This window comes from Medicago sativa, chromosome 8, assembly GCF_051527215.1.
Source record: "Medicago sativa cultivar Bolivia chromosome 8, Bolivia_mono, whole genome shotgun sequence".
Classification (NCBI taxonomy): Eukaryota; Viridiplantae; Streptophyta; class Magnoliopsida; order Fabales; family Fabaceae; genus Medicago; species Medicago sativa.
This window is the reverse complement of record NC_140756.1, coordinates 20334509-20348340: the sequence shown is the minus strand read 5'-3', so window position 1 is coordinate 20348340 and position 13832 is coordinate 20334509. Positions and strand designations below refer to the sequence as shown.

At 32.6% G+C, this 13832-nt stretch overlaps 1 protein-coding gene across 1 annotated transcript; it reads left to right on the top strand.

Annotated features, from left to right (window-relative positions):
* Positions 1–5420: 5420 nt before the first annotated feature.
* On the top strand, positions 5421–8719 carry LOC146897677 (heavy metal-associated isoprenylated plant protein 39-like). Its single transcript, XM_085738680.1, has 3 exons — positions 5421–5891; positions 6297–6372; positions 8135–8719. The coding sequence occupies exons 1-3, from the start codon at positions 5886–5888 to the stop codon at positions 8497–8499; spliced, it is 447 nt and encodes a 148-aa protein (XP_085594806.1). The 5' UTR covers positions 5421–5885; the 3' UTR covers positions 8500–8719.
* The last annotated feature ends 5113 nt before the right edge of the window (positions 8720–13832 follow it).

Below are 13832 nucleotides of genomic sequence, written 5' to 3'. Positions count from 1 at the left end.
AAAAAGATTGGGAAACTTATTTTCCCACAAACGACACCACTAATATTGGGTGATCAAAATGCAGGCTTATGTCGCGCAACAACCACCAAGATGCGAGTTGGGGTACCTGTAGTGCAAGCACTCCAACACTCAAGTAAGCATGAGAGCAAATAGTGAGAGGTAACAAAGAGATAAAAGTTGTGTACCTTGTGTTTGTGACGATGAATGCCTTTTATAAGCATAGGAATGGAGTTGTTGGATGGTTGATGGAAGTCGTTTCACCCGGTGCACCATCAATGTCAAGCTCGCGTCTGTTACATGTCATTGAGTCATTAACGAATGGAAGATCCTCAATTATCCATTTGATATTGAGGTGTTACTTTCTTTGTTTCCTTTAGAGCTAAGAATTCGACTTTTTAACCTTTAACAAGATCTCAATTTTTTCTTCTCTTCACCCTAGTTCACAACCCCCTTTGATATTGATATTGAACTCTTCACCCTAGCTCCCCCACCCCTTTGATATTGAACGAACAAACAATCATTGGATAATCTTTTCATCCCCATTTGATTCAAAACAACATCCTCATTTCCTTCTAAATCAAATAACCTTTCCATTATCATTATCCTTTCTTAATTGCTAGTCACGCCTAGGTTCAGCCCAATGTTATACAACCTTTCAGCCTCCACTCTCAATTGTTTGGATTGGAAGTCAACATAACCTTAGCTTCTTCTTCAACAAGAACCACCTTAATAGATGAAACTGGAACAAATAAAATACGATTGTCATTTCATGTATGCAGCGTCGGAGGAGGAGAAAACACGATTTCAACAAAGACATTTGATGAAGGATGAGAAGCAGGGACGGATCTGGGATGAAATTATCAGTGTGGCTAATTATTTTAGCAAAGTAAATTACGCTAAAAAAAAATAAATATTGTTCTATTTTAGTGACAAAAACAATAGCCAAGGCTTGAACCTATGACTATGAGAACCTATGACTATGAATTAGGAAAACATGCACTTGACAACTAAACCAATGCACCATATGTAAATATATCTCTAAATTGTAGATATAATATAAAATTTAAACTTGAATATTAAAAAAAACAAAAGGGGTTTGGACTGGGCTGGTGTGGCAATAGCCACACCCAACCTTGAACACATCTGCCCCTGATGAGAAGACTTGTTTCTGAACGAATGAAGTATACGACAAAGATTAATACACCAATACTACTTGATAAAATTATTTTACTAAAAATATTATTTTCTCTATTTTATTTATACATTTTTAATATTTGTGAAATTGTCAAATATTATTCATTTTGGCACGTATGGAGGACTATTTACTCATCTTTGCATTAATTTAATGAATTGACCTTTTCTTTTGGTCACTAATGTTGTTTTTATTGACCTTATTTCAACTAATCGTTCGTGGAAAACAGCATTTTCCTTTAACTAATCCACCGCACTGGAAAAATAAATTATTAGAATTCTCACGAAGTAAAGAAATTGGAATCAAAGAAGATTCAAAATCGTTCGCGCATGATGACCAACTCAGTCTATGTTTGTTGGGTCGGTAAAGAAAGTTTCCTTAAATAACTCTTGAAAATTGGAATATCCAAAAGGTTTTCAACGAATGTTCTTCACCTAAAATTGCTGACGTATAATTCATTCTTATAATAAAATATTGGGAATTCATTGGTAAAAAAATAGCACTACTACTCTTACTTCCTTTTTTTTTAAGGAAAATACTACTCTTACTTATCGTGATAATGCAAAGGTTAAATTTTTTTTAAATAGTTCTTATAAAATATGTCAACTTTTCGTTTCAGTACCTTTAAAAAATTTCTTCAATTTTTAGTCCCAAAAGTTTTTTATCTTCACTTTTGGTCACTCCTTTAAAATAAACTCATATGTAGAATTCATATTTTTGAATAATATTTTGCAGAAATATTTCTAATCTTATAAGAACCTCTCCCCAAAAAATTAGAATTTTTTAATAAATCATGAATTAAATATGAATTTTTATATTTTTGACGGTTAAAATTCATATTTAATTTATGTTTTGTTAAACAATTCTAATTTTTTTTAGAGAGATTTTTACAATATTCTACACATTTATGCACAATTTTATTAAAAAATAAAAAATATACTTAAAAACAGGGATCAAAAGTAGTGATTGAAAATTTTATATGGACTAAAAGTGGAAGGAAAATTTTAGAGGTACCAAAACAAAAACTTGATATATTTATAAGAACCAAAAACATATTAACCCTAATACAAAAAATACAATTTGATAAAAAAAATTACTACTCTACTTTTGTTTATAAATAGTTCTTCAAAACATACTCTAAATACAAATTGTATAAAGAAAATGCGGGGTAATAGTCACTTTCGTCCTTGAAATTGTAATGAGTAGTCAAAATAGTCCTTCAATGTATCAAAACTTCAAAGTAGTCTCTGATTGTACATTTTGTTAGTCAAAATAGTCCTTAACGTTAAAATCTTTCATTAATATTGTCAGATTAGTCCTCCAATATACTTACTTATTGTCATATTAGTCCTTATAAGTACATGTTTATTGTCATTTTAGTCCCTATATGCAAAGAGTTATTGTGAACATTGAGAGGTTATTTTAGTGTCAAGGACTATTTTGACTAACATAATGCACAATCAGGGACTATCTTGAAATTTTGATACAATGAAGGACTAAAATGACTAATCATTACATATTGAGGGACTAAAGTGACTATTACCCCAAAAAAATGCACTACAAGAACACTTAAATGAGACGACACAAAGTCATATTTTAAAGTGTATTGTTTACTTAAAAGATTTTTTACCCTTATTTACAATGTTTGTTCTTTTAAATTAATGTATTAATATTTCACAATTTTCGATGAGCTATTTTCTTCGTTCATAAATACATGACGCATTTTTATAATGTACGCAATTTTTAAACTCGGTCTATCTTACTTTCTTTGAATACAAAATGCAGAGTCAAGATTCTCTCAATTTATTAGTCTCTGTATTTCTTCTATTTCAAAAGATAAAGACACAAAGAAGTTTGAGAATAATTAATAGTAGTGGGGTCCACTTAGTGATAGAGTTACTAGACTTTTTTGTATTATCTTTCACCAAATGACATTATCTATTTATTTTTAGCAAATGAAGAAGATTTTAACTCCAAAATGCATGCACACAGTTTTTAAATTAATGAATTACTAACTTTGATCATATTTTTTTAACCAATATATAAAAACAAATGTTAACATGTAAAATTTTTATTCGATTTTCTTCCTATAAAATCAGAGGTAGTAACAGGATACTCCTACATGTATATGAATCTACAAATAAGAATACCTTAACCATTGAAATATAGAATTATTCAACATAAAAAATATTTATTTATTGATATATCTGCAAGCATTCTATTAATCTATTTTCACGTGTATTTGGTTGTGCGATGACGAGAAATTCTCACAACTAAACATTAGTCAAAAGTGATTGACACTAAATGTCATTCATGTTTGAATACATTCATATAAAAGTAAATTGAACTACAAACCTTTATGTGAAAATCAATTTTATAATCATAACTACAAATCATAACTTCAAGTAGAATCAATTATCAAAAGAGAATCAATTTTACTTGACAACAACCAAACGTCAAAATCAATTATACACCCTCAAATCAATTCAAATCCTCTAAAATTGCAGAGAATTTTATGATACTTAAAAGGCTTAAATAAGAAAAACGTCCCTGTAAGTTCGCGTGTTTTTGGTTTTAGTCCCTGTAAGTTTTTTTGTTGCGAAACAACCCTTGTATTTTCATAACTTTTTGAAATTCGTCCCTGCCGTCACCATCCGTTAAAAAAACGCACATGTGGCTAACAGAGGCTGACGTGGCGACCTGTGACGTGGCGAAATTGGTTGATGTGTCCATCCATGTGGCCAGTCACCAAGTTTCAGGGACCAAATCCAAAAACGAAAATTACGAGAGGGACCAAATCCAAAAACGAAAATTACGAGAGGGACTAAATCCAAAAAAAGACGGTAATCACGAAAAATTCAAATTAAAAACCAATTTCTCTTCCATCTTTTTCCTCACTTCCAGCTTCTTCTTTATCTTTCTACTTCTTCATTTTCCTCGTTCTTGTAATCACACGCCTAAGAATGTCTTCATCATCCATTGCTAACTCTTCTATATTTGATTTTCTAGAAATTAAATGCATATATAGTTTTCCAAAGCTTGGAATAATTCTAGATGTTGGTAATGTTCCTTCAATACCTTCCAACTCATAACTGGATTCATTAGGACGTCGAGACTGTTCTTTCCCAAGCCATTTCGCTAGCTGAGCTGACAATTGTGGTTATCTGAATTTAGCTATCCAATGAGTTGTAAAATTGAAAAGGGTTATACTCACAAGCTTAAAAACCATTCTCATTACAGTTCATATATATAACTGAAAAAGGACTGATCAAGGTAGAAAAACCAAAGCATTACAATAGTAATTGTTTCTTTCTAAATGTGGCCAATTGACTATAATTTTAATATCGCACTCCAACACCTTATTAGGCATGATTTGGATTTGCAGCTATATATCGAAAGAAGACATAACAACTCTAAAGAAATCAATAAAAATGAAAGAGAGAAGATACACACCGAAGAAGAAAACAAGTCGACGCTAGAATGGTTCTATGCGCTATTAGGATTGTGTTCTGTTTTGTGGAATGTGTTTGTTTTAATAATTTGTTCTTTCAATTTTTCACCTGTTAGATTAAATTAATGTTTGGATTTTATTGTTGAGAGGATTGAGAGAAAATACAGATTTAGAGGATCCGGATCCTCACCTAAGAGTTAGCAATGGATGATGAACACATTCTTAGGCTTGTAATTACAAAGATGAGGAAGGTGAAGAAGGATGAATATAATGAAGAAGCTGGAAGTGAGGAATGAGGAAGAAGATGGAAGAGAAATTGGTTTTTAATTTGAATTTTTCGTGATTACCGTCTTTTTTTGGATTTAGTCCCTCTCGTAATTTTCGTTTTTGGATTTGGTCCCTCTCGTAATTTTCGTTTTTGGATTTGGTCCCTGAAACTTGGTGACTGCCACATGGATGGACACATCAACCAATTTCGCCACGTCACAGGTCGCCACGTCAGCCTCCGTTAACCACATGTGCGTTTTTTTAACGGATGGTGACGGCAGGAACGAATTTCAAAAAATTATGAAAATACAAGGGTTGTTTCGCAACAAAAAAACTTACAGAGACTAAAACCAAAAACACGCGAACTTAGAGGGACGTTTTTCTTATTTAAGCCTACTTAAAAATACTAATGACACCATCTTTCTCATAGAATTGAGTTGTGTTTTTGTCATATTACGTGAGATCAGCAAGAATTAACCACCATTAGTTATCTATCTTTGAATACAAAATGCATGTATCTATCATGCTACAATCATTGAAATAATAAAACTTTATTATAAGCATTTAATAAAAGTAAAACTTCTACAAGAATTTAATAAGAGAACCACCTCCCTATTTCAAAATTGTGGCAGTCTTCAACCATCCAGTCAAAATCAAACCAGCTACTGCTATGTTCTGTGTGGGGTGTGTTTAGAAAAGGGTGATTCATAGCTTACTTCATGTCTATAGCTGCTCATTCTGACTCTTAAGCCAACTACTTCACCACTATTTTTCACCTCTTCAATATATATAACATTTTCATATATATAATAATAATAACAATAATACTTCACTATCATAATTCTCTTCTCTCATTCTCTCACACTATTATTATCTCTAAAGTCTAAACCTTCCTTTCAACTCAACATACCATTATTTTGTTTCTCTTTGTTTGATCTGCTTATAGTTTCATAATAGAAAAAAAAATAAAAAAAAATGAAGGTATGGTTCACACTTTCTATCTTTGATTCTTGCATATTCTTTTTACTTATTTATTCTTTTTATAGAAATGGATAATTCACTTGTTAACTTTGACTGAAAATTTTGATTCCTTTTTTATTCTCCAAGAACTTTATGCATCCTCTATTTATTTTTCTTTTCATCATATTCTCTGTTTTTTTTCTCTGTTTCTCTCCTTATGTAAAGATCTAGGGTAGTCTGAAAATGAATTTGATATAGTATAGAGATTTTGGTTGGTAGAAAAATATTGGCTACAATTTCATGTGTATTTACTCAAGTAATATATATATTTTTTATTTTTATTTTGGGTTGGTTAAGAATTTGTTTTATTTCTTAAATTTTCTTCAAATGAATTAGGGTTAAACCAGTTTATGATTTTCATTGCAGAAGTTTGTACTCAAGTTAGATTTGCATGATGACAAGGACAAGAAGAAGGCTCTTAAAACAGTCTCAACACTTTCAGGTACCAAATCATTATTTTATTGTTCATTTTGGGTTGTTCTTTACAACTATGCTTTCTATTCTATTAAAATATGAATTAGAGAATAATTTGATATCGATATTTATTTGTTTTAAAATCTCCACAATCTTAAGTATATCATATTTATTTAGTATTTTGAGACATAAAAAAAATGTCAATTTAGAATTGAAATTTTATACTAATATATTTTGTGGTATTGATGATTTTACTAACTATAGAACCTTCATTCCTTATTAAAAAAAAACTATTGAACTTTCATGATGATCTGCCTGATTTTAACCCTTGATCCTCTGATTCTTTGGTTATACTTCGGTCATTGAATTAATTTAATGAATTAGATTCTGTCGTTAGTTTAATTCAATAGTCAAAGTGATAAGAGGTCATAAGTTCAATTTCTAATTCTAACAAAATTACAACAAATATTTGTCATTTTCAAAAAATAACTTCAATGATCGAACTTTGGCTTCAGATGCCACAAAGGGTCATCAACTTTCTCCCATTGAGGAAAAGGCATGAAACTTTATTTTTAGGCATAAATATTTTTAGGAAAATGTGTGTAATGTTTTAAAAGTGTGTAGGAAAATGTTTTAAAAGTCTAGGAAAATGTGTGCAATCAATGATTTAAAAGTCTAAAAAATGCATTTTTCAATATAATTTTTTTTTTTTTTATTCTTTAAAAGTGCCCTTAGCATGACCCATATTTTTATACCCAATATTTTGTTTTTGAGAAAAGTTTTGCGGACACACAATTTGACATCCGTATATACATACATTTTGACGCCATATAGACACCATATAAACGTACGGTTCGAATATAGTTTGCATTTTAAATCATTCTTTTCCCTATGTCATATGAAATACAAACTTGATCGAGAGTGTATTTTGTTTGGTGTTGGATATGGTGTCACAATTTGTGCGTCCAAATAATATAACTCTTCGTCTTTGGATGGTTTGAATTTGGTCATTTCGAAATGATTCACTAGGCTCTCATTATAAATCATATATGTAGGCATTATTTAACAAAGCAAAATGTTTGGTGTACACTTGTATACCTTGAGTTGAGAGAGATAAGATAAAGTGATGTGATGAATTAGTGATGTGATGAGATGAGAGAAAGAGAAAGATAAAATGATGTGTTGAATAAGTGCAGAGAAATATGTGATGTTCAAATATCCACTACAAGCAAATGACTTGCATAATAATTTGTGGCTATGGCTAATCTTATTTGCATCTAATAAACTCTTCATATGAATTCCTAGCCAAGATAATTCTTGTTTTGATAAGGTTGTTCTGATTGGATTGGCCTCTTTTCACATTACTCAAATTTGCAAAATAGTAGTTTAATTCTTTAATATCAACAACATCAATTCATTTAGTTGTTTTTCTAAATTTTGCACAACATTTTAAAGGTTTTATTTCATCAACAAATAAAAAAATTTGAAGGTTCTATTTTTATCTTGTTGCATTAAAAGACTATTCAAGTTTTTATTAGGCAAATGTTAGCAATGTTAGTAGGATGTTAGTTTCTCGGGATTGAACCACGACCTTCTCCTTTAACCTCCTTCAAAGTTCCTTAACTTACCAACCAAGCTACCGAAACATGTATAGATCATTCATTGTTTTTGATGAATTTTAAAATAGGGAGGGTAAAATCCAGTTTCAGTCAAAATAGGGGGGGGGGGGGGGGGGGGGGGGGGGTAAAACTCCATTTAAGCCTAATATCAAGGATTTCTCATGTGATTAGGGATTGATGCCATCTCAATGGACATGAAAGAGAAGAAACTGACAGTGATAGGAACAGTAGATCCAGTAAATGTGGTGAGCAAATTAAGAAAATTCTGGCATACAGAAATAGTAGCAGTAGGACCAGCCAAAGAGCCTGAAAAGAAAGAAGAAGCCAAGAAAGATGGAGAAAAGAAAGAAGAAGGAAAGAAGGAAGAGGGAAAGAAAGAAGAAGGAAAGAAAGAAGAGAAGAAGAAAGAAGCACCCCCACCACCAGATCCTATTCAAGAATGGATTAGGAATTATAGAGCATATAATCCCTACATGACAACACATTACCATGTTCAAAGCATGGAAGAGAATCCCAATGCATGTGTCATTTGTTAAATAGCAAAATGTCCAAACATGAGGGAAAGTTAAACTTTCTCAGTATGGTAATGAATTAAATTATATTTCTTATTATAGTCTCATATCATAGGTGGCCACATGCAATTCAACAATGTAGGAGCTACTTGTATATATCATATGGTGGGTGATGCCTTGTTGAGATTTTATTAATGTGTAGAGAGAAAGAATAAAATTTTGGGGATTTTGGTTTTGAAAAAAATTGTTATTTATACTCTTTTTCTTCAATAGTAATTGGATTTAATTTATATGAACCGTAAGCGTAAAAATAAAAATAAAAAACATTTTTAGCAATCATATATATATATATATATATATATATATATATATATATTGATTGTGATCGATTGACTGTGTTAAAAAAATCCTATGGACTATCGAAATTCAACTCATAATTTTTTTTGGGAGGAACTCATAAGTTTTTATGAATGTGTCAACTTCTAAAATCAGTAATCTACATTTTAGAAATAGCAATAATAATATTTATTTAGATACAAGAAGTTAACACAGTGTATAGATAAACTATAAACAAAAAAAAATCGTTTTGGACAGATTCTGTTTACACACACTCAACCACTCCAAACCATAAAGATATTGAGTCTGATAGCATTGTCATGTCCTTCTAGTGGGACATGGTGGCTGAAAAAGCATAGTATCCCATTAAATATGAGGTTGAGATCTACTTTTGTTTTCAAAGTTGTCTTTGTATGTATTTTGTATCACAGATACTATGTGGTAATAAAAACACATGGGAATCATGGGATTCGATGGCCCTGAGAGAACATCTACATGGAGATGTGTCCATGTTCATGTTTCTGATCTGCACTTTATTTTTGGTGGTATATAATTAATAACTATAGTGATTCTTTTACCTCACTCTCAAACAATAATTTTGTTGTTTAGTCTTCATTCCAAAAAGTCAGAGCAATAGGATGGGATAGCAATAAGAAATTTGCACACTACCAGAACTACACTCACCAAGAAGTAAAAAAACAAAGACAATTTACAAGTTTAATTTGGTTTGGTACTTCATACATGACGCATTCTAGCGTGATAGAGTTTGATAGGTCTCCTATCGTAGTCGGATGAGCTTGCAATTAGATTTGACTACACTATAATCCCTCCTTCAACTCTTTTCTCTCCCTTTTAACTAATCTTTGTGCCAACCACTCGTGCCACCACCAATTACCGACGATGCCACTGCCACCATCAATTACAGCCACTAACTGCCGTGTACCACCACCAACTACCTACCGGTGAACGATGACCAGAAAGATAATATTTTCTTCTTTTCCTTGGCCAATTGTCTTCGTCTTCCTCTTTCAGAGCATCTTGGCTCCAAAACAATTCATCTCGTTGGACTTCGTTGTCGAGAAGCTTTCAAAGACGTTTCCCTTTTGTCGCTTGAGATGCATGATCCATGAGTAGAATCGATCTCTCATCTTCTATTGAATTCTTCTCCTACATTTTCCAAATTCACACAATGTTTATGTTTAGTGTTTGCACCTAAATATTCTCAAACTCTGCTATCAAGAGGAGATGATTGCGTATGTATTCGTTGTTGGCGAGGAAAATTAAAGATAATGATTTAATATTGGAAGAGAAAATAAAAATTAGTCTGTTAAAGTGCTAATGGACGACGTTGGCTCAATCTAGAAGGAGCGCCATCGTGTGAGAGATAATTATGTGTGAAATATGGTGTTGTCAATATAAGGAATCAATCATAGAACTTCACCATCCAACAACTAAAATCTAAATTTACAACTTTTACAATGAGAAAGTTGCATACTCTCAAACCATTGCAATTTTTACATGGAGAAAGCTACAAACCTTCGTATAACACACAACTAACCAAACTCTCAATTAGCGGTGGTGTCAGGAATTTTATTCACGGGGGACCAAACTCAAAAGTAATTTCAGAAAATCTAGTAAATAGTGCTATTTTTTATTTTTTGGTAAGGCAATGTGCACACATCAAATTGATTGTAAGATATCTCATCTATATTGGCACCCTAAGAAACAAAAATCTTCTAAGAGAAAACAAAAGAAGACGAAGGGAAGTGGTAGGCTGATAAACCAAACCGATCCCGAAAAAGAAATCCTCCCGAACAAAAGGAGGAAGCTCATGCCACAAAGATGTACCGACAATATAGTGAAAATTGTTTGCTAGCTTATCTGCACACTAATCTCATTTCCTATAGTGAAGATTACATATAGTGAAGTTACATACCAAGTGGATTAATTGTTTGTCGTGTAATCTTCAATATATCTCATGCCACAAAGATGTACATAACAATATAGTTACAAAAGGTGAATAACTTGAGGATTACACGACAAACAATTAATCCACTTGTTATGTAACTTCCAAGGCAATATAGAACGATTTCCAATTAGAGAGCCAAGATGATGCCCATATATTCAATGTAAATTGCGGTTTCCAAACCCAAGTTGGAGGCAAAAGAACCTAAATAAGAGGCAAGATGATCCTTGGAAAATTCCTCCATAATCTGCTAGGGAAGGATGACCATTAGCTTAACCATATGTGTTAACTTTAACCCAATTAAATAAAGGAGTCTCCCATAAAACATAAACATCCTTGAATTTTCTATCCTTCGATTGAATAAAAAATAGACTTAATTGCACTTTTAGCCCTCTATCTTTCCAAAAGTTGCGATTTTGGCCCCCTAACTAATTAAAATACAAAACAGCCCCCTATGTATTGGATCTTTGGCAGTTTTGGCCCCAAGGCCAATTTCGACTGGTCTTCCCTGACGTGGCACCCATAAAAAATTTACACGTGGCACCTCACTTAAGTGATGTGGGTGCCACGTCAGCGAAAACCAAGTCAAAATTGGCCTTGGGGGCCAAAACTGCCAAAGATCCAATACATAAGGCGCTGTTTTGTATTTTAATTAGTTAGGGGGCCAAAATTGCAACTTTTGAAAAGATAGGGGGCCAAAAGTGCAATTAAGCCCAAAATGGGGAGATGTTCATGGTGATTATGAATCCAACCTAACGCTAATTTCCCTCTCATTGACATGTCCGAAATAATTTTCATCTTTGCCAAATGAGAATTAATATTACTATTATTACAACATCTCATTCTTTATTTGTCTCTTTTTATCACAACATCAACTTATCACATCTATCACATCATTATCTCTTATATCTATTTCTCATGGTGTATACACCTTTGAGGGTGTCTAACAAATATTTTTCAGAAAGCACAAATTAATTTTTCACATGTATAATAAGTAATAACACTTCACTTCTTTTTTCTTCACACTACTTGATGCGACACATAAATGACTACCCACTTTGACACAAGATATCATAGTCTGGTTTGGCTTGGTGTTGGAACATGAGTGGTTTCTGAAGGTGAGAAAAACACAAGAGGGGGGGGGGGGGGGGGGGGGGTTGAATTGTGTTTTGAAAAATTCTTCGTTTCTCCTAAAAACTGAACACACTGATCAGAAGCTAAGTGATACAGCTTCTGAAGTGATAAACAGAATCTGAACGCAGCGGAATAAAACAGAGAGAGAGAGAGAGAAGAAGAAGAAAGACACAAAGCAATTATACTGATTCCTTCCACAATCCGGAAGTAGTCCAGTCCCCCTTGCACTTCCAAGGAGATTTCACTAGAATGTAATATCTGATTATAATTGCTCAAGCACACAACAAGAGACTTCCTTTGCTCAAGCACACTTTGCAAGAGTCTTCCTATGCTCAAGAACACAATCAAGAGACTTCTATGCTCAAGCACAATTGCAAGAGACTTCTAAACAAACAAGATTACAAAGAATAATGTTTGAGATTGAACACTTGATATACAATAAGAGGTGCTCACAATACAATCAGATACAAACTCTAAGACTTAAGAATTTCTAAGACTAGAACTTTGAGAAACAGAAATTCTAAGTGAATGCAGAACAATTTCAGCAGAGGTTTGGCACTTGTAAAAATGTTGAGAGTCTTTCGTTCAGCATTGCCAAAATTCTAAGTCTTCACTCCTTTATATAGAGATGTGAAAGAGACGTTGTGAAATTGCCAGCACATCAAAGAGTCGTTGTTGAAGCTTGATCTTTCACCAATGATCTTTTGCCTGATTTGGTTGTTGTTGAAGCTTGATCTTTCACCAATGATCTTTTTCCTGATTTGGTTGTTGTCCTATGAAGAACCAATTTGAAATCCATTCCCATTGTGAAGGAACATCTTTGCAGGCATAGCTGTTATTCTGGAGCTGTTTTCTTGTCTTGTAGCGTGGACACAAAACAGAGTAGTGGAGAAGGTGGTTGTACAGTTCGTACAAAGTACAATGTCAACGCTTTTTGAAGATAAGCGTCCAAATCCTTCAAATCTTCACCAAAGTGACCGTTGCAAGGTTCCACTTGCCTTCTGCAATGTTTTCGAATCCAATAGATAGCTTTTGAAGTGTTGATCCTTGAATCTTCAGCTTGTGGTGATAATCAGCTTCTGATGAGCTTCAGCTTCTGATGAAGTCGCTTCTGAACTATCAGCTTCTGATGACTATCAGCCTATGAAGCCCGGATACTCCAAAATGGTGCCGTACCCGTGTCGGATACGTATCGGATACCGATACTCCGCGGATACTCCGGATACCGTATCCCAGAAGTATCGAAATTAATTATTTTAATTTAAAATATATATTTTATCGGATACTTAAAAGATACTCGACGGATACACACAGATACTTATAAGATACTTCACACAGACGTATCCAAAAAAAATGAAGTGTATAAAAATGAGATTGTGTTGTGAAAATTTAAGATACGAATCACTATAATTACTTTTCAATTAACAAATTAAATATTATGATTTTGGTGGATGAAAGTAACGAGAGAGGGGAGATTTAATTAATCAACATTAAACAAACTTTGTTTTGAGTTCTTTTATTGATACATTTGTCGATATCCTAACATATGAATGAAAATAGAATATGATTTATACAAAAACTTTACATTTTTTATTTTGATCATATGTATTTTTTTTTTTTTTTGTAAATTGTAACTTTTATGATTATGTAGTATGAGTAATCAATGTTTTTTTAAGTATTTTACACGCATATAAATTTTAATATAAATATTTTGTTAACGTATCTTAGCCGTATCGTATCCTAAATTTTAAAAATTTCGCGTATTCACGTACCCGTATCGTATCGTACCCGTATCGCACTACGTATCCGGGCTTCATAGCTATCAGCTTCTGATGACTTTCAGCTTCTGATGACTATCAGCTTCAGATGACGTCATCATTCTTCAGATGCACTTCTTCAGATGCTTTCAAGCTTCTTTTTC

Excerpts from the sequence above, each read along its gene's own strand:
- LOC146897677 (XM_085738680.1), top strand. Across the intron at positions 6,373-8,134 it reads AACAGTCTCAACACTTTCAG|GGATTGATGCCATCTCAATG; the intron begins GTACCAAATCAT and ends TCATGTGATTAG.